Source organism: Suricata suricatta, chromosome 12 (assembly GCF_006229205.1).
Source record: "Suricata suricatta isolate VVHF042 chromosome 12, meerkat_22Aug2017_6uvM2_HiC, whole genome shotgun sequence".
Classification (NCBI taxonomy): domain Eukaryota; kingdom Metazoa; phylum Chordata; class Mammalia; order Carnivora; family Herpestidae; genus Suricata; species Suricata suricatta.
In genome coordinates this window covers 54,913,671-54,939,469 of record NC_043711.1, presented here as the reverse complement: position 1 = coordinate 54,939,469, position 25,799 = coordinate 54,913,671, and the positions used below count along the sequence as shown (strand labels likewise).

The window sequence follows — 25,799 nt, the reverse complement described above, 5'->3', positions numbered from 1 at the left end:
ACAAATGTTTAACTGGCCCCACAGATGACAGTGGGACCCAGAGAGGACTTTGATCAAACAGCCCTTGCTAGGCCCTCCCTGTCCACCATACGTCACGTCATAACGTGGTTGTCTGTGCTGATAGCTTTTTCCCTGGAGCAGGTCCTCCCTCTAAATTGTTTTAGGCAGTGGGGGGAGGGGTGTCAATGTTGATTCCTGAGTCTTTCAGGCCTTCATTCTTTCCCACTGGTCTAATCTGCGTGGCAAAGTGGCGGGGCTTGAGGGCAGCTCGCTTTGGCCCCCTGCATGTGTGATGCTGCCCATGGGGGTACTGTGTCTTTCCCTTGCCAGTGTCCAGAGCGTGGACCTACATTGTCTTAGGATTCTGATGGGAGGAAAGGTAAGCACTGGTTCCTTGGAAGTCCTCAGGTTTACCACATGCTGTTCTTTCTGTTCCAGGGTGCTGTGCCAGGTTCTCTGCTCGCAGCAGCCTCTACATTCACTCCAAGAAACACCTGCAGGACGTGGGAGCCCCGAAAAGCCGTTGCCCGGTCTCCAGCTGCAACAGACTCTTCACCTCCAAGCATAGCATGAAGGCGCATGTGGTCCGACAGCACAGCCGGCGCCCAGGTCTGCTTGGGTTACTTCCCTCCTGGGGCGCTGCGCCTATGCGTGAGCGCAACGTGTGTCAGAAGCAGCAGCGCGTCCCTCCTTCCTCCGCTCCTTTCCGAGGGTGTGGGAAGTCACTGAGGCTTTACTAGCCTGTGGACCGTACTGCCAAGCCCAGTGGCATCTTTTGGATTCTCCTGCTGCCTCTTGCCTCTGACTCCTCTGTTCCTTCCTTGCTTCTGAACTGCCTCTCATGAGAGTATTCAGTCATCCACTTTTTAAAATTTTAATTTAATTTTCATGTAATGTAATTTATTTTATTTTAATTAGCTTATTTATCTGTCTATTGGTCTTCTACTTGTTGGCTTTTCCTAATACGTGTCTCCTAAATCTGTCTTCCTCTGTGACCTTTGTCCTGAATTCTGAGCATGCCTCTCACCCATTTCTGTCTCCTTCACTCCTCTTTCTCTGTCCTGTTGTGGTCTCTGGGTACTTCCCTTCTGTCTCCTCTCCATTCCAGCACTGAGGTGAGGACAGTCCTTGAAGACCAGACAGAGCAGGGGGGTGGGTAGTTGGCTTGAGGGCCTGGGAGGGGGAGGGCAGACAGGGAATCACCACAGTAGCCTGGCGTTGGGATTCTGGGGACGTGAGGGCCCGGGTGTCCCTGCATAGTGGTGTGAGATGGACAGTCTGCCTCCCGAGGCTGCGTCGACAGGCCCGCGGGCGGGACGTTGAGGGGTCTGGGGAGCTGCGTGCGGCCACTGTCGTGGCCATCTTAAGGTTGTTACTCAAGTGCGCTCTTCCCTGTCATCTGTGCACAGGCAGCACCAGCCTTGGGGTGCAGCCGCTTCCCAGCTGTGTGATCCAGGGCAGGGCACAGGTCCGCAAGCCCTGGTCTCCCCATCTGTAAAGCATGGGACAGAATTTGAGTTCTCTGGGGGAAACGTCCTTCTTCTGCTTCCCATCCTGTTTAGATGCGGTCGCTTCACTCCTGTGACCCTAAGGGCAATTGCCAGTTAGCTTTGTACTTAAAGAAGCTGCCCTTCTGACCTCTTGGTGTTGTGAGGACTCCTGCCAGTGGCTGTCACCTCAGCACACAGAGTCCGTCAAGAGCCTTAGGCTGGCGTTGAGAGGCCTTCAGTGGTCGGGTTCCTACCTCTGTCTTTAAAGCTTACCCCTCACCACTCGTGGCTCTGAGCGGGCACTGTGGGACACTGTGCGCCCAGGCCTCTTCGTTGCTCCTCTTCCCTCTTTCCTGGCTTGGCTCCTTCAGAGATCAGCGATGGCATCATTTATTTCAGATGAGCTTCCTTAGTCTCTGTCTGGATGTGAGAGCCTCTTTGCTGCTTCTGTAGAGCCTGTGTTTCCCAGGCTCTGAATTTATAACGGGACATTGACTGACGCGTGTGTTGTTCTTCCTGCCGTGGTCAGGGGTGGGTAACTAGGCAGTGTCCCAGTGCCAGCCTCATGAGAAACGGGTGCTTGGGAATGTCCGTTGTTGTGGATCCATACTGCCAGTGGCTCTGCCAGGCCCTGGGGTGGCTGTTGGAGTTTGCCTCCTGGTGCTTCTGGGGCAGGAGCGTCCTCACGGCCCTGTCACGGGCACTGTACACACTTGCACTGTGATTTATTTTTAAAGTTTATTCATTTTGAGAGAAAGTATGTGTGTGTGCGTGTGCATGGGAGGAGCAGGGAGAGAGAATCCCAAGCAGGCTCTGCACTGTCAGTATGGAGTCCGGCATGGGACTCAGTCCCACAGACTGTGAGATCATGACCTGAGGTAAAAACCAAGAGTCAGACTCTGAGCCGACTGAGCCACCCAGACGTCCCTTGATACTATTTTTAAACTTTGAAGTAGTAGGATACCTAAGGAAGATATATTTGGAATTTGGTTAGTAATAAATCTGTCTGTAGTGGATCTCCTCCATAGGTTTGTGTTAGAACGATGACGGGCACGTGGAGCTGGTGTGCACAGCTGGAACGTAGGAGTCTGGGATTAGCTAACGGCTGGGGTAGGCGGAACAGAGCCAGGCAACTGAGAGAGCCTTCTCCCTCTGGCCAGGCGCTGGCACGTTCTAGAAGCTTTGGTTAGAAATTTCTTGGAAAGAACTAACTTCAAGGCCCTGTTTGGCTCCCAGATATTTTGTGCTCTCATTTTACTGTTTCCCGGGTGCTTGAAGATTTCTAGGATTTGGGGTGATTGAATGTGTGTACTGGTGTGTAAATCCCTGCTTTGAATATTCTTTGGAATACTTTAAAAGTATGCTGTATGTTCATTATTCCTCCAAGGGTAGTCTGTTTAAAGTACTTAATTGAACAACAAAGAACCAAATATTCAAAGAGTGATATGACCAGCGACTGAGACTGAATGAACAATTAAGGCTCAAGAGGGATTTATTAGAATTATTTTTGCTCTAATGATTAAAGGCTGGTGCTGAAGGGACTGTGTGGGTCATAGAGACTCCCCACCCTGAGATGATCATGGCCTAGGGGGAGGTAGGAGTGATCGAGGTTGGAAATACAGTGGTGGTGGGGGAAGGGGAGCCCATCAGGAGAAGCTGCATGGAGGGAACACAGCCCCAGAGTGCCCTGTGGCTGGTGTCTCAGTTCTTTGCGGTCCCTGGAGTTGGGGCCTTGAGCCAGGGCCTGGATCCCCAGAGCATACCGGGCAGAACAGTTTTTATTCCTGCTGATCACCCTCAGATGACTGCAATTTGTGGAGTGGCAGCTCGTTGTGGAGAGGGGCGTAGACTTTGATGAGACAGGAGCTGATACAAGCTGATTCCAAAAATACCCTAGAGCCAGAGTTCAGCTTATGTCTGACTTCAGAAGATTTGGTGTTCCGTGGAAGGTTTTACAGTCCTCTTGAGGCCAGTTGATGTTGTGTAGCAGAAAGAGCCTTGGGTCTGAAGCCAGAAAGACATGAATTTAAGTCTTGCCACTTCCTGTTACCAGTTGATGTGACTTGCAAACATTACGCAGACTATCGAGTCCTTTCCGGTCTGGAAATCTACAAATTTGAGACAGTGTTTGTAACATGCCTGATGAGGTTATCAAGCAGCACCTTTCTTTGGTGTGTGACCACCACCGTGACCACCTTCAGTGCACCAGGGGGCGAGCGGGTGCAGGAGGTGGAGGTGCTGCACGGATGGGCTGCCTGCCGGCCTAACGTGCAATGCCCAGACAGAACCTTCGTTATCTCCTCAAGGGCATAGAACAACCAGAGTATTTGTTTCTCTTTCAGATCTCTTCCCTCAGCTCGGAGCTCCGAGGTCCCTTACACACAGCAGTGAGCTCGGCAGCCCAGGCCAAAGCGAGCTCAACAACATAGACCTTGCGGCGTTCTTCTCCGATGTGCCCGGGGACGGCGGACGAGCCACGGGGGCCTCGGATGAGGCGCTCAGCTCAGGGATCTTGACTGTTGACGTCACTTCTGTGAGCTCCTCCCTTGGCGGGAACCTCCCTGCAAATAGTAGTTCCTTGGGGTCCATGGACCCGCTGGTGTTGGTGGCCCACAGTGACATTCCTACAAGCCTGGATGGCCCTCTGGTTCTTGGGACGGCAGCCACAGTGCTCGAGCAAGGCAGCTTCAGTGTGGACGACGTGCAGACTGTTGGTGCAGGGGCGCTAGACTGCCTGGTCGCACTGCCTGTCAAGGACTTGAGTCAGGACCTGCAGGCTTTAACCTCAGGAGGTGACTTATCAGCCAGCACCGCTGCGTCCACCTCTCCGAGCCCCCCACCTAGAAGCACCAGCAGCCCGGAACTACTGGCGCCCATCAAAGTGGAACCGGACTTGTACCCGGGCTCCGACCCCGTCAGGCAGCAGGCACAGAGCCGAGGGCCGCCCTGGTCGGCGTCTTGCAGCCCTGTGGAAAAGCACAGTCCTCAGAAAGACATGGGGCTCAGCGCGGGGACCGGCGCCTTCTATTTGGTATGAAGCGCTCTATTCAGTCACCACCGCGTGACCCGCCTCTCTTACACTCAGTCTTGAGGATGTTCTGGATTAATCGCTTGTGTGCAGACTTGCTTATTGGTTTGTGGAAAGATGGAGCCCTGGGCTACAAGTCTGGAAATCTGAGCTCTGATCTTGAGTCTGGGATGGACTCGTTTTTAGGACCTTGAGAAAATCACTTATTTTGTCTGAGCCTTAAATTCTCATTTATTTCTAAAGTGAGGGGGGTTGGCTAAGATGATTTCTAAGGTCCTTTTGAGTTTTGTGATTCTGTGATGATGTGTTTCTTGAAGAAAAAAAAAGAACTGGGGTATTTCATCATGTTGAAATGTTTTGCCTTTGTGCTTTCCACGAGATAAGAGGTTCTTAGACTTACTAACGGCCAGAGGAAGAGGGGAATCATGACATCAGGTTTAATGGAAACTTTAAAACCATGCAAAAGAACAAAAAAATTTTTTTAATTCGAATTAACAAGAAAAAAAAAGTGGTTTGTGAGCTTTTGTTTCTGGAGGGTTAGAATAGGAATGAATTCTCCAATTTTGAGGCTCAACAGTTAATATGCTTTTAATTATATTTATGTCCGTTAATATATTTAAAATAATTTAAAGTAATTTAATTAAAGATTCTTGAGGGAGAGTCAGATTTTTTTTCCCCCCTCAGTCTCAGATGGGAATGATCAAATAGGTTTTGTCTTTATGGCACGGGTTAAATTTGACAGTGATACCTCTATTGTTCAAAATGTTAAATTCTATTTTACCACTGTTAAAAAAAAAAAAAAAAAGAAATCCTTTGAATTAGAATCCGGTGCGAGGGATGTGGTAACCCATCTACCACGGAGCCTGTCAGTCTGAGAGAAGCACAGTCCATCATACTTTTTCCGACGGCTCTCACTGGGCGGTGGCCTTGCCACACGGCCAAGCCTCTGCCCAGACGGCCATGGTAGTGGCTGAGCCACCAGGTGACTGGGCCGGGGTGGGGGGGAGATGACCAAGGCTCAGATCAGTGGGGACGCTGGGCCTGTGCGGAGCACCTTGGTGCCTTGGGAAATGAGTTCCTCGGTACCACGGTATATGCAGAGCCGCAAGTGTGGGTGGAGGCAGGAGAAGCTGCCATGACCTTGATCCTGACTCCTTGTTCATTTTCTCGCTAGCTGTGTGACGTTGGGCTGCCTCGATTCTCTGAGTACAGATGGTGTGTGGTGAATGGGTTACAGGTATGCCATGAGCTGTTGAGGGCTGTTACTTTTCTTCTTGTAGTGCTAAGTATTAAGCTGCTTTTCACATCAGAATGTTCACAAATTTACAGAAATGAAGTCCCATTTGAATACCGTTTGGCCCTCTCGGTAAACTTGCTGAATTCGGTAATGTAGTTACTGTCCTGGAGTATATGAGCCAGGCTCCTGTACCAGAGCGGCCTCTGTGGCGGAGATTTGAAATAGGACCTCCCTAGGCCTGCTGTACCAGTGCCATGTGGTATGTTCTGGAAGGTGTTGAGAAGTGGTGCAGTTAATTAACCCTGAACCACCAAGAGAAGCCGGTGATTTGTTCCAGACAGCAGAGAAGTGTGTAACTCCTTTTATAACTGTTTCTGTGTAAGATATTTTATTATGTCTTAGACTTTGGAGGAATAAACTTTGCTTCTCTGGATAATAAAATTATGTATATATCATTCCACCTCTCGTTCTGTCTAGTCACCATAATTGGATGTAGCATTTGAGTCTCCGTGAACCTTTGCTGGAGATCCTCAGAGATTATCGGACTCTACTCCATACAGGAGGCAGACTTAGCACATTTCCGTAGCTCCCTGACTATCCTTCCTTTGCTTTTTGGAACAAGTGACTGACACACTTTTCTTTGGTCCCAGGAAAGTGGGGGCTCAGCAAGAACTGATTCCCGAGCCATTCATCTAGCCAAGAAAAAAAAGCAGAAAGGAGCTGGGAGCAATGCAGGTGAGGCTGTGTGTGCTGGGAGAGCGAGGGATCTGCATCACCCTGGGCCTTAATGAGAAGAAACACACGGAATAGGCATTTCTGCATTCCTTGTGTTCCTTCTGTGTTCAAAATACCCTTTATGCGAACCTAAGGAAATAGCGGCAGAATTTCCAGCATCCGTATGCAGCCGTTTTATTGACCTGAAAAAGCTGTGCGAAAGTTAGCGGTGGCAGACTCCAGGGTCTGCTGCCTGGAAGGCGCTAAGTAAAAAACAGACAGCCCAAGTGTCAGAAAAGCAGAGTGTGAGCCTGCTGCCAGATGGTAACTGGCCCCCGACCGTGGTATTGGGAACAGCCTGGGGACGGGGCCCTTAGGTGGCCTGTGGCATTGTGGGTAAGTAGTACAATTATGTTAAAATCTGGTCATTGTAAAACTTAAGCAACTTTTTTGAATTTTACAAAACATTGAGTGGACCAGACGAGACCTGTTGGTTTGTGGCCTCATGCCTCTGTCCGTCATCCGTCCAGAAAATGGAATCGTGGGATGCAGTGCATAAAGAAACTGGTAAATCCGTCTGTACAGGAAACAGCGCCGGCCTCTAGTACCATGTGTCTCTTTATCTAAAATTTATTTGAAGAATATCAAAGAGCATGTAGGATTAGCAGTACAGTCTTCTATCTTAATATCATGGCTGCTTTAAAATCACTCCCTATTTTCTGTTAATCCATTTTCTTAAAGCAGATATTGCCCCACAGCGAATGTTGCTCATGGGCGTGTCCACTGTGACTGGGGAAGGGTCACCTTCACGGCGGGTTCATGAAGTGTCCCCCACTTGGAGAGATAGCGGAAGAGAGTATGTGATGGTGGAGGAGCACGTCCGTGGAGTGAAGGAATTGGGCGCATGCTAGGCCCAGTCCGGGAGGGAACCAGATGCTTTGTTTAACCTGGTAGGGTAACCTCCACTCGGAGGAAGAGCAACACTGAACATTCCGGTCCATGGTACATGTTACATTGCTTTTGGGTGGCGTCTATGGAGGTAGTTGTATTTATTTTTAACTACTTTTGTCTCTAGAGATGGTTTTACTTATTTTTAATATCTTAAATAGTTCCACGTTATCTTTTAAACAATAAAGACACTTAAGAAACGAACCCATATGGTATTACCTCTTCTTTAAAATTAACAGTATTTCCTTAATATTTAACAAGCGTTCAAATTTTCTGTTGTCTCAAATGTTGTAAATGATTTTTACAGTTATTTGCTTGAATCATACTCCAAGGGAGTCTCATTACTATTGGTTGGTATGTTTCTTAAGTCTCTTTACTATCTGTAGGTTTCTGCCTTCATTTCTGTCCCGTGTGTTTGTGGGAGAATCTGGGTAGCTTTGTCCCATCAAGTTGGCCAGTCTGGATTTGTCTGAGTCACCTCTGTGCTGGAGCTTAACAGGTTCCTCTGTCTTCCCTGTTTCCTGTAAATCAGTGATTCCTTCTGGAGGCTGGATCTAACTGAGCTTTGGTCCCATGGGCCAGCGGTCTGCGGCCGGCATGCTTCCCTTGTGGGTGGTTGGGAGCTCTGCCAGAGGTGCCAGGCCCCTGGTGGTCGGTCTACCCTGGGTTGTAGACCATGCTACCTCCTCCCGTGGCCCACCGGTACACACAAAGTCCTGCCAACCGGGGAGCTCACTTGACCCTTCCCATCCAGAGGTTGATCATGTCTCCGTTGCACAGACAGCTGGCTGTCCGGCTTGCCCACAGTCTGCATCCCCTCCCAAGGGTGAAATGACCCTGCTCCCCGAAAGCTCCGCCGTAAATCACATGGTTAGACTACCTGAGGTGCCTCTGAGCCCCCAGGGAGACAGATGCTCTTACCAGCCTGCACCTGCCACCGACCTGGCGCTTCCTTGTCAGGAGTGAGAGGCAAAGGCCAGCCTTGTCCTTGGGCAGGGTCGTCTGCTCCTGTGCTCGTGCACGTATCCCGTTTCTCCTTAAGCCTCCCGCTGATTCAGCCCTTGCAGGTGGATTTTGTTCCTGTGCTGTTGTAGTGGTGATTCTCTTTCTCCCTCATTCTTGTACACGTATTGATTAGGCTTCTCTATGGGAAGGCTGTCTCTTCTCCCTCGTGTGTGTTCTGTTACGCCAGTGTGGACTCACAGGTGTGTGCTCTAGGATGGTGTGAGGAGCACTGGACCAAACATAATCTATTATCAGTATTGATTTGCTGCTCACATTGGAGCTCTTTCCAACTTAGATTTTTGTGGCCCCCCCCCCTTTTTTTTTCTTATAATCTTTATTTTTGAGAGACAGAGACAGTATGATCTTTGTTTGGTTGAGGGGGGATGGCAGAGAGAGAGGGAAGCACAGAATTCAAAACAGGCTCCGAGCTATCAGCACAGAGTCCGACCTGGGGCTCAAACCCATAAACTGTGAGACCATGACCTGAGCTGCTTAACCGACTGAGGCACCCAGGCGCCCCAGGATTCTTGTGCCCTTTCAACATGCCCTGCTTTTTTTTTCAGGGGACATTTCCCTAACTTCTGGCACCATATTGTATTTTCCCCAGCCCAGGATTCAGCCACTTCTCCTTTTAGTGGAAAATCGTTTGAGAAACCAAGGTTGGGCGCTCTGTGGTTGTTGCCTGTCACTACTGGCTGTCAACATGCCTAGGCCTTCCCAGCAGACAACTTCACATATATAACCCGCGCTGGCTGCATTTTGGACTTGGAGTAATTTGTGTTTTAGAATGGTAATAAAGTACATCTGTTCTGCATTTCCTGACGTGCCTCGTTAATGTATCAGCATTTGTCAGCTAAATACATTTCTGTGAGTTCAGGTCAGATGTTAGCCACTAAATAATTGTTTGACACCAAATTTAGAGGGGGAAATGTGGGTCTGGGAACTTCTTGGGTTTCAGGAGTAAGTGGTATTGTGTGTAGTCTATGGGAAGTTGCAGGGATCCAGGAACTATTGAAGTAAGCCATTTAAACATGGTTGGGATCGCTTTTGTCAGTGTCGTTAAGTGCAGAGTGCGCACGGTGAGTCTTAGAAAGTGCAGTTTGAATAATTTGAAAGATAAGGTGCAGGATCTGAAATTCAAGACTGTTCCTTTGGGCTGCTAGTGTATATGGAAAGTAACATTGTGCCAGTTTTTGTATCTTTAGTATTGTGGCCCCCCCTGCCAAATAAACCAGGAATATTTTCTTAATATAAAAAGTCAAATAAACCAGGAATATTTTCTTAACATAAAAAGTAAAGAGAAATTCGTTCTTGAAGCTGAGAGTGAAATAAACTTATTAAAAAAATTTTTTTAATGCTTTTTTATTTATTTTTGAGAGACGGAGAGAGAGAGTGTGAGCAGGGAAGGGTCAGAGAGAGAGGGAGACACAGAAATGTGAAGCAGGCTCCAGGCTTGGAGCTGACAGCACAGAGCCCGATGCGGGGCTCAAACCCACGAACCGTGAGATCATGACCTGAGCCGAAGCTGGACTCTTAACTTAGCCACCCAGGCGCCCCCAAACTTTTTTTGTTTTTTTTTAACATAACCAACTTTAGGACTATGAATGGATGTGTATTTTTTTGGTCTCGGAGGGTTGGGGAAAAAAAAGAATCTATAGCACTTAACAGAAGAGACAGAAAACCTCAAAACTGTGTGTGGGGGGTGGGGAGGCAGGACAAATGTAAATGTGTGTGACTGCCCTGTTTTTTGACAGAGTCAAAAGGCAAAAATCACCGGTATATGTTGTCTAGAAGTAGCACACCTTGGATGGGAATACTTAGGAAGGTTAAAATTTAGACCAGATAAAACAGAAATCACAAAGCAGGGGTTAATCCTAAATATCGGAAGTGTAGAGTTCAAAGAAAATACATGAGGCAGAGATTCTCCCTGTTGTTGCCGTGCTGGCTGCTGACTAAGATTTGTAACACTTTTGTGAGTGTTTACGTATGATGGTTATATGGATAACAGTATGTGAGTATTTATATGAAACTTAGAATACCGAACAAGATAGAGTAAAAAGTGGTGGAAAACTAGGAGAATTGGGTAAATGAAAACCTACCAATATTGGAAGGGGGTAATTTAGCTCATTATTTGCAGATCAAGCACAAAATAAAACTGATATGAAAGATACAATGGGATTGTTAACGTTGAGTTCGGAGATCCTACTCCATAACCATGGGATATTTGTTAGAATTAAACTGAACAAATTAGGCCCTTAGGAAAACCATAAAGTCTTTAGGGGAGAAAACCCAATTTGGTAGTACATGTTTTTGACCATATTGTAGTAAAATAGAAAGTAAACATTACTTGGAAAACAAAGCAAACCTTTAAAGCTCTTTGTTTTAAAGGTATTTAAGTGACTGTTACAACAAACAGATAGCCATGAGGAGTGTCCTGCGGCAGCCATGGCCAGTTAGGGAGTCCCATGGAGAAAATACCCACATTCACAGCAGCGACAAAAATTCCAGAGCAACCAGGGGGAAATCTCTTCCGTGGGCAGGACATAAAGGAGGGGGAGGAGACAGCAAAGCCTGGCCAGGAGAAAGGATGATGCTCTCAGATGTGGTGATTCCTTCCTTGTGATACACGTCCCTGTGGCCTGCCGTGCAAGGACAGTGGTGACCACACGGGCAGATGACACGGGCACCACTGCTGTGTTCTCATGTGGGACTTGGTGGTGGGTGTGGAGTTGAGGGGAGTTTGGGATAAACAGAAACAGTAGCTCAAACGTTAAATGTGAATAAAACAAGGAGAGGGGTCTGGGATGGTTTGCAGTTCTTGAATAGGATAGAAGGAGGTCTCAGAGGTGGGGACCCTTGATGGAGGGGAGGAAGGGAGAAAGCCGTGTGGGCAAAAGGACAGTCCCTGCCAGCCTGAGGCTGGAGGGCGCTCTCAGTGGAAAGGCCTTTGTTTTAAGAGTGAGGAAGGAGGCTCACTTTTCGGAAGTGACCGGAGAGCAGGTGGGAGGCCAGGCTGTTGAGGGCCGTGTCTGAACTTTGGCTTTCACCCAGAGTCAGACAGGGAAACATGGAGGCATAATTAGAAAAGTGACATATTTTTAAAAGGATCTCATTCCAGCTGCTCTTGTGAAAGTAAACCCTATGGGGTAAGGAGAGCAGGGAGGGGCTTCTTGCTGTTCCCAGCAGGGGATGACAGTGGCTGAGGGCAGAAGGTGGCTGCTGGTGGGGGAAGGTGGGTAAATGCCGCTCTGTGTTGATGAGCCGTGGGGTGCGCCCGAGAAGGCCCAGCTCCTGCAGACCTGGGACTCTCCCCGCAGGCTTGCATGCAGCTCCATCAGCACTCCCGCCAAAACTTCCAGCCGCTGCCTGGGAGCAGGGATCCTGAGGACGTGTGGGACACTGACCTGCATGCTGTGCCCTGTACCTGGGGGCAGCTTCCTAGCTGCCCCCTGGAGCACTGATGGGGCTGTGTGGCCTGAGACCACCGTCTTCTCTGCGCCAGTGTGGCTCCTCCAGTTGTGGCAAACGAGTGATGATGGCCTTTTGGGAAGAAATACTGAAGTTCCATGCGGAAGAAGAACGAAGACGGAGCATGAAGGCCTTTTGAAGGGCTGGAAAGCTGTTGGAACAGGTGGGGCTTGCTCTGCCCTCAGCTGTGTGCTTCGGCTCGTGTTTGGGCTTCCCAGTAGCTCAGGCCCTTCCCACCTGGGCGGCCACGCTGCTCTGCCCAGAGCAGAGCAGAGGCACCGGCCTTGGACGTCCGCTGATGCGGAGGGTTTTAAATGTACAGACATGGCATGAAATGCTAAGAAAGATGACTGCGCCCTTGGGCAAAGGGGTTTGGGACGCGAGCAGGCGCTGTGCAGGAGGCGGCTGACTCCCACGGAAGCATCTCGTCCGTGGTCAGAGGGTGTGCTCGGTACTCTGAGGTGCAGAAACCCAGGGCCCACATGGGTGTTCGAGGAACGCATCCCCGTGCTTTGCTGGGAGAGCCTCACTGGCGGGTGCTTTTTCTGGACATTTGATAACTGTTTTCAGGAGCCAAAATGTACGCGTGATGTTCAATTATGAAATAACTAGTTTGGGACTTTTCTCAAGGAACTATCCCAGGATCTACGTAAAGGCACACATTCCAACTGCTGTCCAATGTGGGGCTGTGGACCACTACGTATTTATAGCTCATAGTTCTTGTGCCAGTAAGCGCACGTTGTGCGTGGTCTTGGTAAGCCCGTGTTTGTGAGAAAAGCTGAGTGTGTTGCTGATAGACACCTTTTGTGTATGTATTTGCATAGAAACAAAAACGGTAGAGCATACATATATATATATATGTATATGCTTGCATGGTTAGTGGTTTTTCTGAGTGTTAAGATTATGAATTTTAAATAAATTTGTAATGTTTATTTACTTTTTGAGAGAGAGAGAGAGAGAGAGAGAGAGAGAGAGAGACAGACAGACAGACAGAGTGTGAGCAGGGAGGGGCAGAGTGAGGGAGACACAGAACCTGAAGACAGGCTCCAGGCTCTGAACTAGCTGTCAGCACTGAGCCCCATGCAGGGCTCGAGCTCATGGACTTCAAGATCATGACCTGAGCCGAAGTCAGACACTTAACCTACTGAGCCACCCAGGTGCCCCAAGATTATGAATTTTTAAATCCGTTTTTACCATTTTAATTTTTTTGTATTTAATTATGTAGTTAATAAATATTAGCCCCCCATGTAAGTAGCGGGAAGTGAAACAGCTGTCCCTCAGGATGGAGCACACCGGTGGAGGCTTTGGGGGTCACGCCCGGGGCACGTGTGTGTCCCCAGCCGTGTTAGCACTAAGCCCAGACACGGAGTCTGGCATTGGTCTCCCTTCCCAGAAGGCAGTGATGGAGGCTGTAGGAACAGGTGAGGGCCTGGCAGCACGGGGCGGGGCCTCTGTGGCTCCTTTGGCATAGCCAGCCCGTCCCGCATTAGAAGACGGACATACAGGCGGGTGGCCAGGGGAGACACTGTGCCATCTGCCGCCGATCAGTCTACGCCACTGGAACGTTTGAATGAGTATCTGGGTTGGATTGAGCCCTGAAATTAAGTCAGTGATCTGCTTTTTATAATACATACACATATCTATGTGTATGTATATATATATATATATATATATATTTTTTTTTTTTTTTTTTCCCCCTCACATTAAAGCAAAAACCTTTGGGCATCTGAGTCACTAGGCTCCTTCCGCGCTGCGAGGAGGAGGGTCCCACAGAGGGAAAACAGGAGGAAGGCCCCCGTGCGGGCTAGCTGTTAACCGGGGACAGGCAGCCATTACAGCCTGTTTTCTAGAAGAGGATTCTGAGAATATTCACATAGACCCCGGACCTGAACGAGTGGATTGTAAACTTGAGTGTCTTGAAGGTCCCCAGCAGGGCAGACGGTGAGGCAGGACAGCAGCTGGAGAAAACCCACCTTGGTGATGTGGCAGGATTTCTTGGGGCTCTTCCACACCCCATAGGCACCCAGGGTGGCAGGTGTTCCCTGTGATGGGGGACAGAGTGGACTGGAGACTGGGGGGAGGCTGTGTGGGCTTGTTGTCTTCAGGATGACTCTGCCGCAGCGATCTGTGGTGGCTCCCTCTGCACACTGACCTTCACCTCCCCCGGGTTAGACCCTGCAGGTTGGCGTTAGCACACGTGTGCCTGAGCCACTCTTTAGAGAGGGGGCCTCCTGACAGCACACTTGTGGGCAGGGCCACACCCGTCCCTGCTTTTTGCTTCCTCAGGGCCGAGGCTCCGTTTGGTTCCTGGACTAGAGCTGTGGTTTGAAGAGCTGGTGTGGCCGGAGATCTGAAGTAGGGTCAAGGGGCAGGAGGGCAGCAGTGGTGGTGGTGGTGGAGAAATGTGACCCCTGTCCCCGAATAGGCTGTGAGTTGAGGTATCCTGCACCTGGCAGTGAGCTGGTGATGAGGACTTTCTTAGTCCTGGTCATACAGGCCTGTCCTCTACTGACCAGCAGCGGTCCCTTGTTTTGTTTCTAAGTGGGGAAAGGGCAGAGAGAGAGGAAACCGAATTCAGAGCAGGCTCCAGGCTCTGAGCTAGCTGTCAGCACAGAGCCCGATGCAGGGCCCAAACCCATGAACCGTGAGATCATGACCTGAGCCGAAGCCAGATGCTCAACCACCCAGGCACCCCATATTTCTGTTAACTTTGTAGAGTGCACCCTGTGCTGTTCCTTTCTGGAGCGTGTGCTTCCCTCTCCTCCTGTCTCCTTGGTAGACCCCCCCCCACCCTCAGGTCCTCCCAGCTTGCTGCCCCATGAGCGTGGAAGTGTGACCCTGGCAGCCTGTTGAAAGCCCTCTCTGGCAGGCTCCTGGTCCTTGTGAGGAGGAGCCGTTGTGCAACATAAAAGCTGTCATTGGCTTTGCCACACTTCCGAGAGCTGTGCTATCCACGCTGTCCCGTCTGGTGACTCGTGGTGACGGCGCCAGGTGACGGTGGCTGGGGGTCAGGGCACCACCTTGAGAGTCAGGACTGGGGTTGAGGTCTGTTCCTTTGGCTGCAGTGGCTTTGGACAAGCATGCAGCCTCCTCTGTTCCAGGGGACAGTACAGGACCTGCGTTTCTGGGTGATTGTGTGGATTCCCTGGAAGGATTCTTACGGTGAAGACTTCACCCCCAGTGCTGATTAGAGGCCCCCGTGATTAGTGTGCTAGCACATATGTCTGGCTCATCACGGCACATGCTTCCGTACATTCATTTAGTTTTTGTTGGAGCAGAATAAGGAAATCAGCAGCTGGACTTTGTGTGTCCGTGGTTCTGGCTGGTAGGGGTGGGAGCTGCGCCCTGGGAGCCCAGGCCAGAAGTGTGCGCTCTGATGGTCCTGAACTGGGGGTGGCATGTGGAGGGGCATTCTGTCCCCACACCCTGCCTCCATTTCTCTGTCACCCTGGGAAAGCCTTTTCACGTGAACCGTCACTGTGGCTCTTTCCGGCTCACCAGTGTGACTTTCACATCCTCGGGAAGTGCCCTCCCTAGACCCCCAGCCTGGGTCGGCCGGTGGGGGCGTGGCAGGGGATCCAGTGTAGGGAGGAAGGAGGCACCAGGACCTTGCTCAGGCTCTGCTGTGGTAGGAGTTTTAGGACAATGGCTGTGTTTCACCTGTGGTCTCAGTTCTTGCTGGGCAGCCCTGGACCTTGACGTAGTTCTCTCTTCCTGTGCACTGAACCTCTTCTGGATTCTGGGGGGTGGGGCCTGCCTGCTGTGCCAACTAAGGTGTTTGCTCTTCAGTGTGCTGTCACTGGGGTACCCTGCCGTCTGCATGGAATCCCTCTGGGTGTCACCCCTGATGGGCCCCTGACTAATCCTCGGACTATGAACGGTTTCATAATGGCAGTGACTGCATCATGGCTGGTAGATTATCGCAAGCCTTTTTCGAGACCTCAGTGTTTCCAGGGTGCCCTGTGCTGCTTCATCATTGCATTTCAACTGCAGCTTCATCTGTATGTCCCTGGAGAACATATGTTATCTGTACTTAGGACACAGGCAGCAGTTGTAAGCTTCATGGTAAAGATCACTATTAGAGCCCAGTACCCAGTGGAGTAAAGATCCGTCAGTATCTCTTGAGAGAACGTTAGACCACGAACAGATAGCTAATCGCTGGACACATTTCAAGTAAGAGTCATTCAGTTAGCATCCTCAGGGCTACACCTGACTGAAGCGTAGCAGCTCACTCACCGGAGCTCATGTACCCAGCACTGTTCTGATGTCCTGCTCACAGCAGCCCTATGGGCTGTACGTGCTATGCTCCCTCTTCTGGATGAGGAGCCTGAGGCACAGAGAGCTTGACTTGATGCGCTGCACAGCTGACCGATGACCGCGCCGGGGCCAGACTCCAAGGCCCACGGGCTCCAGAGCGTCTAGTCGGCTTGCCAGCCATACTACACATGGGAAAAGAGTGCTTCATCTTCATCTTCAGCAAATGAAGTGGGAGCAGAACTGAGTATAATACTAGCACCCAAGTTCCGGATGCCTAGGGCCTGTGCAGGGTTCTGTATGGGCCATGGGGGCTGGGGTCGGGGGGGCAGCTGTCTGATCTGCCGCATCAGAAAGCCAGAGAGAGCCGTAGGGTCCTCGCTGATGCCAGACAAGGCACTGACAAAACTTCTTGTGGATTTTCAAAAAGCACGAACCTTTAGCCAGAACTAAAAAGATTTGCCTAATAATAGAGAGCAAGTCAGAAAATCCCTCGATATTACTTTCAGCGGGGAGTTGTGTTCCCATTATAATCAGAAGATGCAGCCAACGCAGCACTACAATAATATTGGACAGTTTTATGGAAGCTTTAGAGAAAAACAGATAAATAGGAAGATGATTGCCCACCGGTGATGATTATCAGGCTTAGAAAACCCCAGGGAATAGCCTCAAATAATTACAAATAAGAGTAAATAAGTAGCTAATTGTATAAAAAATGTTTGCATGTGTCACATGAGTAGTTTTTCTCTTAGAATAATCAGAAAAACAATAGTGAAGAATGGATTTCACTCATAATGGCAATAAAAGTACTAAAGAGTCTCAGAGTTACCGGTGACCAATAATAACGGGCCTGGATAAGGGCCTCTGTACAGCTTACCGTGTGCTTGGATGGAACACTCAACTCTTTTTGTTAATTTTTTTATTCAGTTCCTTTAAAATCCCAAAGGAACTTCTTATTTTTTTGTTTTACTATTTTTAAAGTTTATTTATTTTGTGGGGGAGCAGAGAGAGAATTCCAAAAAGGCTCAGCGCTGTCAGCACAGAGCCTGATGTGGGGCTCAGACCCACAAACCGTGAGATCATAACCTGAGTCAAAACAAAGAGTTGGATACTTAACCAACTGAGTCATCCGGGTACCCCCCAAAATAACTTTTATTATTATTTTTTTAATGTTTAGTTTTGACAGAGAGCAGGAGAGGGGCAGAGAGTGAGGGAGACAGGATCTGAAATGGGCTCTGCGCTGACAGCCCGATACAGGGCTTGAAGTTATGAGCCCTGAGATCACGACCTGAGCTGAAGTTGGATGCTTAACTGACTGAGCCACCCAGGCACCCCTTAAAGAAACTTTTTAAATTATTTTCTTAATGTTTATTATTTATTTTTGAGAGAGAGAGAGAGAGAGCGAGCGAGCGCATGACTGAGGAAGGGGCAGAGAGAAGGAGACCCCAAATTGGGAAGCAGACTCCAGCCTCTGTCAGCACAGAGCCTGAAATGGGACTCGAACTCACATCTCAATCATGACCTGAGTTGAAGTTGGACGCTTAACCGACTGAGCCACCCAGGCGCCGCCCAAAGGAACTTTAAAAAACAAACAAACACCTGTTAGGTTTAAGTTTATTTGGAAGGATTACTTAGTTAAAATCTCCATATGGGCTTTGAAAAGGAGAAATAATGGGGCAGGGAGACCCCTGTGCAGGAGGTGACTCAGGCCTGCTGGAGCCAGTGCTCTGGGGCAGAGCAGGCCAGGAAGACCCGTGGGGACGGCCGGGGCACAGACAAGCAGGCCCGTAAGCTGAGGACGCACGTTCCGCCGGGTTCTGGTATTGTTGGCTTGCTCTTTGGGAAAAATGGTGGTGGCTTTCTTACGTACTTTCCCTGTAGTTCCAACACCCAGGGAAAACCACATCCGGTGTCTTGATGTTGCACATTCCCTTATGTGTATAAACCATACCTGTTCCTTATTTTGAAGAAACGATAACACATATATTTTTTATCTGCTTCTTGCTATTAAACATGAATATTTTTTCTTGTGAATAAATATGTTCTTGTACGTCCTTTCATAGCGGCCTAGAACTAAACCCAGGAACTGTGAAGGCATTGAGCCCCAGTGCCTGCCACCACCCAGGATCTGTAACGGGTCTAGCCTCCCGTCCTCAGAGAACTGGGGAGTAGTTACTACCTAGTCCCCCATGTTCTGTGGTTCTGTGAGGCTCCCCAGCAGAGAAGGCGTGCAGGAGCCCAGAGTGAATCATGCCCCCTGCACACCTGCTGGCGGGGAAGGGACCTCTGAGCAGCAGTGTGTAGTCTGGGGAGCTGACTGTCTCCAGCACAGACTGCTCCCTGGGACGAGGATGGCCCTGGATTCCAGAGCTGTTGGTCTCACAGCATCGCCGGGAGGAGTGTGGAGCTCGGAGCCTGAGCCAGGCTCTGTGCTGCTGGCCTCCCCTGGTTCAGAGGGTGGCTCTGTGAGGTCACGGCGAGTCTGTGGACTGCGTTCCAGATCACCTGGCTGTTTCATGCCCAAGCAGGATTCTCTCTTTAGGTCTCTTAACTAGAAACCTGACTGCCAGCCAAATTCCTCCTCCCCTCCTCTCCTGGCTCTTTCAAGTTATCTAGCACAAACCAGTGTTTTGGATCAATGTTGAGGCTATTGAAGCTAAATTCGTTAATTAGGAAGATAACTTGCCTTTTAAAGGTTTCTGGAATTCCACTGGGAGAAAGGGATTTTTTAATTTTTCTTGAGATTGGTTTATTAAGTTGGTCACGTTACATTTCGTGTCATGGCATCTTTACTGGTGAGGACGGCGGTGTGGCTGTCACGGCCACCATGTGTTGGCTGTAAGCCTTCAAGCATCTGTGGATTGGTGGGCTTGCGTAACTAACTCAGGCAATGTGTGATATTACCTTCCAGGTGTTTTACATGTTGATGGCACATTACCAGATGGCAGAGTGTACTGTTTGGGGCCATGTAACCTAGCACCCTGCGCCAATGGCTGCAGCGAATAAAGGTGTTTTTTTTTTTTTCTCATGAGCAGGGCATCTGAGGGTCAAGCGCTTATGAAGCCTGCCTTCTTCCCTCGCGGTTTCCTCAGGGTGCCGATGGGCAGTGTTCATCCCGGCCTGTAGGGCCTTGGACAGATGAGAAGACTTGGAAGGGGAGGCCAGCATGGCTGGTTTGAAGGGAAAAGTGCTTTCAGATCGTTATCTTCCATTTGTGGTCTTTGAGACAGTGCATTTGGGTCTAGGACTTTGCAGGCTTTCCTGTCCACCTTTCCCTAATGACAGGGAGTCTTGTCTGTCCACCAGACTCCCTGGGGCGTGTATAAAAGCAGTCTTCCAGAGCTCCAGACCCAGAACACTTGAGAGTGCTGGCTTCAGGGAGGCATTGTGAACAGATTAATTCATGGGCATCAAGACCGCCTGGGGCACTGTTGCCAGCTTGGCCTTCCTCCTGCTTGGGTTTTCCTAGGGGGCCATATTAAGAGGTGCTGAACCGAGACACAGTGTAGAGGGGGCGGGCCGGGGAGGGGGGCGTGTGAGCCTTGGCATTAACTGCTTTTAAGGAGAGGGTCCCATGAAAGCAGCAGTGTTCAAGGAAGGCCGAACAGTTCATTTCAGCTTTGACGTAACATCCCTAGGACAGACTATTAACCGGAGAAGGTGCTAGAGCACTCCAGGTAGACTGGTGTCTGCAGGACTGTTAGGTACTAGGTTGAAGGCACACTGAAAAGAAATGTATTTGATTCCTTTTACATGAAGCGCGTGCTGATACAGTCGCTAAAACCAGTTTAGCTCATGTATCGTTAGGTATTCTGGTTATAGTCTCTTATTTCTTGTTATAGAATCATTATCTCTTACATCCCTTTAACAAAAATGCGATCATATTCTAGTTACTTCTTTTGTGTACCGTTGTGTTTCATTAGGTATGAAGGAAACGTGTAATGTTATCGTCTGGGAAAGTGAAGTGGGATCTATGTCTGACTCTCTTCTCACGTTTTTACTTCATGCTCCCTAGCTGCGTGGCACACAGGCCAACCCATGTTTGGAAGAGATACGATACTTTGGTCATACTTCTTGCTTTGTAGGTGACATAGAGTCTGATCTGTGCCTCTGTCATTGGATCATGATGAAATGAATGAGGAACAGCTCAGAATGACCTTGCTTTTCTTACAAACCTGCATCATAAATAAGTATTAGATATACATATTTAAATCTTGGTTTTTAAAGTAGCTTAAAAAGACATGTTACTTGGTGCTTTCCTTCATAGTGATTTTCATAACATCCCTTGGTCCATTTTGCACTATGTTTATTTGACCTGAAAAATGAAATCGGACCTTTTGTGAGAAACAGACTCGTCCTGACAATGCAGACTAACTGGGCTGCCCGGGCTCAGTGGCATAGTTGCCCTAAATCAGAGGAGCTGAATTTGTAGCCGCAGAGTGCTGTGATTGTGGTGATATTACATTTAAGGCACGCAAGTGTTCATCCGTAGTCTTTTTTTTTTAATTGTAAAAATGTACGTTGACCACATGTGAGTCCAGCAGTGAGTAATACTGACAGAAACAAGCCTCCTGGAAAATAGCTGTCACTGTTCTCAATACCTTTTCAGTGCAATTTTATTTTTAATATTTCATAATTATCAGAGTTTCTAGTATGTTTTGTTATTTTGGTTGGGTTTGCATTACTAATTGCCATGGTAACGCAGGTTTTCAGATGAAGATTTTAACTTCCAGAAAGTATATTGAAATAAATTTTTAAACTAAAATTTTATTCTTTAATTTTTTTAATGTTTTATTTATTTTTGAGACAGAGAGAGACAGAGAGTGAGCAGAAGAAGGACAGAGAGAGAGGGAGACACAGAATTGGAAGCAGGCTCCAGGCTCTGAGCTGTCAGCACAGAGCCCAGTGTGAGGCTCGAACCCATGAACGTGAGATCATGTCCTGAGCCGAGGTTGGAGGCCCAACTGACTGAGCCACCCAGGTGCCCCTTATTTTATTTTTTTTTAAGGTTATTCATTTATTTTGAGGGAGAGAGAGAGAGAACACATGCGAGCAAGGGAGGGGCAGAGAGGGAGAGAGAGAGAGAGAGAGAGAGAAAGAGAGAATCCCAAGCAGGTTCTGCACTGTCAGTGCTGAGCCTGACACGGGCTTGAACTTACGAGCCATGAGATCATGACCTGAGTCTAAATCAAGACTCAGATACTCAACCTACTGAGCCACCCAGGTGCCCTCTAAAATTTAATTTAGTTTAGTTACTTCAGTTTTTAGAGAGAGTGTGAGCAGGGAGAGGGGCAGAATGGGAGAGAGAGAGAGAGAGAGAGAGAAAGATTGAGAGAGAGAGAATCTTAAGCCGGTTCCATGCTCAGTGCCAAACCCAGTACAGGGCTCGATCTCATGACCCTGGGATCATGACCTGAGCCAAAATCAAGAGTCGGACACTCAACCAACGGAGCTACCCAGGGACCCCTAAAGTTTTAATTCATGTACATATTTTTATCTCTGGGAAATATACTAGAGTCATTCAGGCCTTCAAAACATAGCAGTGCGTTCAGATGAAGTTCCAGAGTGGCATGGAATAGCACGCGTGTTCAGGGGGAATGGGAAGTGACATGGAGCTTCTCCCTGTTAGAGGAGCAAGCGGACCCCGCGCCTTGGCACCTCGGCTTGCCTCCTCACCCTGGCCCCACCCTGGTCTGCTGTCCGAAAGCACGCAGGGCAGTAGGAGAAGCATGGAGAACAGCCAGAGCTGACCCAGCAGGAGGGACTGGGTTCCCTGAGGCAGAGACCCTGGCAGACTGGAATGAGATGGAAGGATGCGGGGCTGTGATGCAACTATGCGTCCCTGCAGTGAAGGGGGCGCTGAATGTGCTCCCTGGGAAACTGAGACTTGCCACAAAGGCAAAGAGTCCCTTGGGCACCAGGAGAGAAATATCAGGCTGTGGAGGGTTCCGTGCCCTGGCCGTGGGCGTGGGGCAAGCAGGAAACACCATGAGGGCGATGGGGCAGGTTGGGCAAGCAGGGGTGCGGTGCACACGCACACAGTGCAGCCCCAGAGCCCGGGGCCTCTAGGCCGGTGCTGGCATCAGGATGAAAGGAAAACTTGCTGCAACAGGGGTGGTTCGTCCTGGGTGCCGGAGTTCACTGTCCCTGTTTCAAATGGAAACTCAGAGTACGAGACCTAAAGGAAGAACACAGCCTGTCACGCTTTTCCTCTTTTCCCATTAGATCATGAGAAATTTTCATGAAGAAATGCCTCCTAGAAGTTTGGCAAGTCCTTTAGTTTCTCTTGTTCCTCTTCATTTTATGAAATTCAGACAAAATCAAATGCTGTATTAACATTAACTTGTATGGTATTAACATTAACTTGTATCTTTACGAAGCCACTAACATACACCTGTCCAGGGCTGTCTGGGCACAGCAATTGAGAGCACTTGAAATTCCTTGGTGCTTACCAGGCACTGTTCTAAACTCGTGTCATGCATTGACTTATTTAATCCTCCCAACACTTCAAGGTAAAGAGTGTCGTTCCCATGTCACAGATAGGGAACACTGAGGCCAGAGCTCAGGTTTCTTGTCCAAGGTTTTGAATCCAAACCACAGGAGTGTCAGAAAAACACTGGGTGTCCGAATCGTTCCTTTCTTCCTTGTACCTAAGTGTTCTGAAAAGCGCGTGTTTACGAAATCAGTGAGGCGATGACTTGTGAAGAGGAAGCTGGATGGAAAGTGGCTTGACGGATTCAGTGGTGATTGGGCACGTGCCGTGGCGCCCAGGGGTGGGATGTGGCCGCTTTCTCCCGTTCCCTTTTCTGTGGCTCCGCGGCTCCGCGAGGCAGTTGTGCTCTGTCATCTCTAGGATCTCCTGTGTCCCTGCAAGGTTGGGGTCACAGGCTCGGGAGGAGCCTCTGACCCCCAGGCTCCTGGGCTCTGATTGCTGCACGCTCAGAAGACATACAGAAGTTTGCTAAACTTGCTAATCATCATCTTGGCTTCTTTCATCTCCTAACCCCCAACCCTCCCCGTTGACTCGTTTCAAGCCTGCAGGGCTGTGCACAGTGACCACGGGAGGGTGTGGCCGCAGAGCGTGGCCCCACAAGGGCAGGGGCCTGTCTGTTGCATGTGGTTGGTCTCTTTCATTTCAGGAGCCTCGGGGTCTACTCAGAGGAAAGTGAAAGGTGGGAGAGGAAGTCCTGCCCACATGTACGCAAGCCAGACCGGTTGGCTGTGCGGGAACCTCGTACCCGGGGGAGGTCTGCCAGGACCAGCTCCTGCCGCCGGGGTCCAGTGTGTCCAGGTCCAGTTACTGCAGGTAAGACACACCGAGCCAGAAGGATGCTGGGCGCCAGGAGACGCTGGCCGGGCGGGAGCTGGGGCCAGGCTTCAGGCTGCATCTCCCGGGGCCTGCACCAGTCCAGTGCTTCTTCCTCTTAGGAACTGCCCCCTGCCCAACCTCTAACAGTCCCAAGTACTCTCTCCGTCACCCCAGCTTCTCCCTTCCTCCTGGGCTGTCTCACCGGACTTGTCCGAGCACCCATCTTTACTAGGATCGATGCTTTGGCATCCGGATGCCCCCTGTGTCTGGTGCCCTGTGCAGTCTGTGTGCCACACCTCACCTGGAGTTCTGTGACATGTTGGAGCCATCCCCCAGGATGCCTTGTAGTGCCTGACCCCTCACCCTCCCCTGCCTGCCCTTCCTCCGACCCCACCTGTCTTCTCAGGGCAGGGCTGCAGGGCCTTCATGGGACAGCTCAGTTTTATTGTCTGTGAAGTGGGAATGATAGTGCCCAGCACGGGTGAGCGGTGTGGACAGTAGTGCCGGTACCAGGAGTCGAGTGGCGGGGCTGGGCCGCTGGGGGCCGGGCATGCTGGCGAAGCTGACATGTTAGCCAGTGTCACTTTTCTTGCATGATTAGGGGCCTAGGAGCTGCCCTCCCCCATTCCCCCCACAGGAGACCTATGACCTCTTGTCCTTTCTTGATGGGGGGCTGGGGCAGAGGGGGGCCTTCCTGTCAGGGTGAGGCAGCCACTGGAGAGCTGAAGGGGCTGAAGCCTCCACTAGAGTTGGGGAACAGCCCACAGGAGGGAAGTGGGCACTCAGACTGAGGTGGGGATTGAGTGTGGGGGAGCTCCAGGGACAGGGCCTGGGGGCAGGGAGCAGCCAGATGTCAGGTGGCCTGGGTCTCAGGCTGGGAGCAAGATGAGGGGCTGAGGATCAGGAGGAAGGACAGGCAGCCCCCAGCCCAATTCCAGTTATGGCTACGTCCTCAGGCTTCACTGGGCTCCCATGTTGCCTCGCCTGGAATCCTGGGGTGGGGGTGTCACAGTGATGGCGGCCCCTCAGGCCAAGGGCAGGAATGTCACCATGGGTGGTAAATGAAAAATGTGCTGTTGCTTCCCCAGGATGACCCCTCAGGCGACACAGTCTCGCCATTGGTTCTCAGCCCACGGCCTCCTGCCTTCCACTCCCTGTTTGCTCTCGATGTGCCCGTCTACGTCCTCCAGGTCTGGATGCCTTACAACCATCTGGGTTTGTTAGTAAGACCGTCCGGAAGCTTCCGGCCTTCTCAGGCTTGTTACTGAGGTGGGCCCTTGAGTGGAGACCCATTGTGTTCGTTGCCAGGATCTTTGGCCGCTTTCGAGAAAGATGGGTGAATGACCAAGAAAATAAAAGGCTAAGAAGAAAGATCAGATTTGTTCACCATTGTAGCTACTTGAAATATGAAATTTAAGATACTCCTAAAGTATTTTATATTTAGAAATTCTAGTCACTTTTTCTGGAACTAGGCTGGCCAGTTTTTAACCTGTGGGAAAACAGACCCAGAAAAATTAGTATGCTTTAGTAAGTGCATAAGCCAGTGGGTATAGGTGGCAATGGGTAGTTTAGATTTGGCTATAAAATAATGAGGGTATGTAGCTAATCAAATTTCTAACAATTCAGTTTAAGTATAGATTTTTAAAACCCGCATACACAGTGATTTTAGTTTTCTTGTATTCAAATTGGGCTGTTGAGCATTTTCCTCAGTTATCAAACAAATCTCGAGTCAAGTGCTGGGACACAGAGGGTTGGGTGGGGCTCCCAGATTGCTCCTTGGGACGCGGTTTGGGAACTTGGATTCAGAAAACCTCACCAGATGCCGACCTCATTCTGTCTGGTACCCCCACTCATCAGATGGCTCTTAACGAACCCTGGGGGTGTAGGAATAACTAGCCAGGAGATGTCCCCCACAGCCTCCAGTCTGATGCTATGGGAGGGTCCTTCAGGTAGGAGGAGGTGGGTTCGGGGCTGACGGTGCAGCCGTGAGGCCAGGAGTCCTGGACAGCCAGGGACCACACAGTTGGGCAGCCGGTAACTGGGAATGGTGCTTCCCATGCACACAGTGGGGGAAGGGGTTCTGAATTGAACAAGGACAGCCCCATTTATGAGCAGACCTGCAGCACAGTATTAAATTCACTTTTCCTTCTTTTTGTTATACTAAAATTACTTTCTTCTAAGAATATGCAATAAGGGGAAAGCAAGATTTTAGTACAGGACAGAGGTGCCCTACAGGCCGGCGCGGATGCAGCCAGATGTGTGCAGCTACAGGGCTGCCCCCTGGGAGGTGGTCCCCTGCTGCCCCAGCCCTGCCTCACCCCTCGCTGCCCTGCCCAAGCCCTGCTC

The 25,799-nt window shown here is 49.9% G+C and overlaps 1 protein-coding gene across 1 annotated transcript in view; it reads left to right on the top strand.

Moving 5' to 3' along the window:
• ZXDC (ZXD family zinc finger C) overlaps window positions 1–25,799 on the top strand; it is a 41,760-nt gene that overhangs the window by 14,347 nt on the left and 1,614 nt on the right. Inside the window, exons 6-11 of the mRNA XM_029917903.1 lie at window positions 439–609; window positions 3,833–4,521; window positions 5,693–5,755; window positions 6,406–6,490; window positions 23,284–23,450; window positions 24,542–24,643. Of these exons, the coding sequence (XP_029773763.1) occupies window positions 439–609; window positions 3,833–4,521; window positions 5,693–5,755; window positions 6,406–6,490; window positions 23,284–23,450; window positions 24,542–24,643 (1,277 nt within the window). The remainder of the gene's footprint in view (window positions 1–438; window positions 610–3,832; window positions 4,522–5,692; window positions 5,756–6,405; window positions 6,491–23,283; window positions 23,451–24,541; window positions 24,644–25,799) is intronic.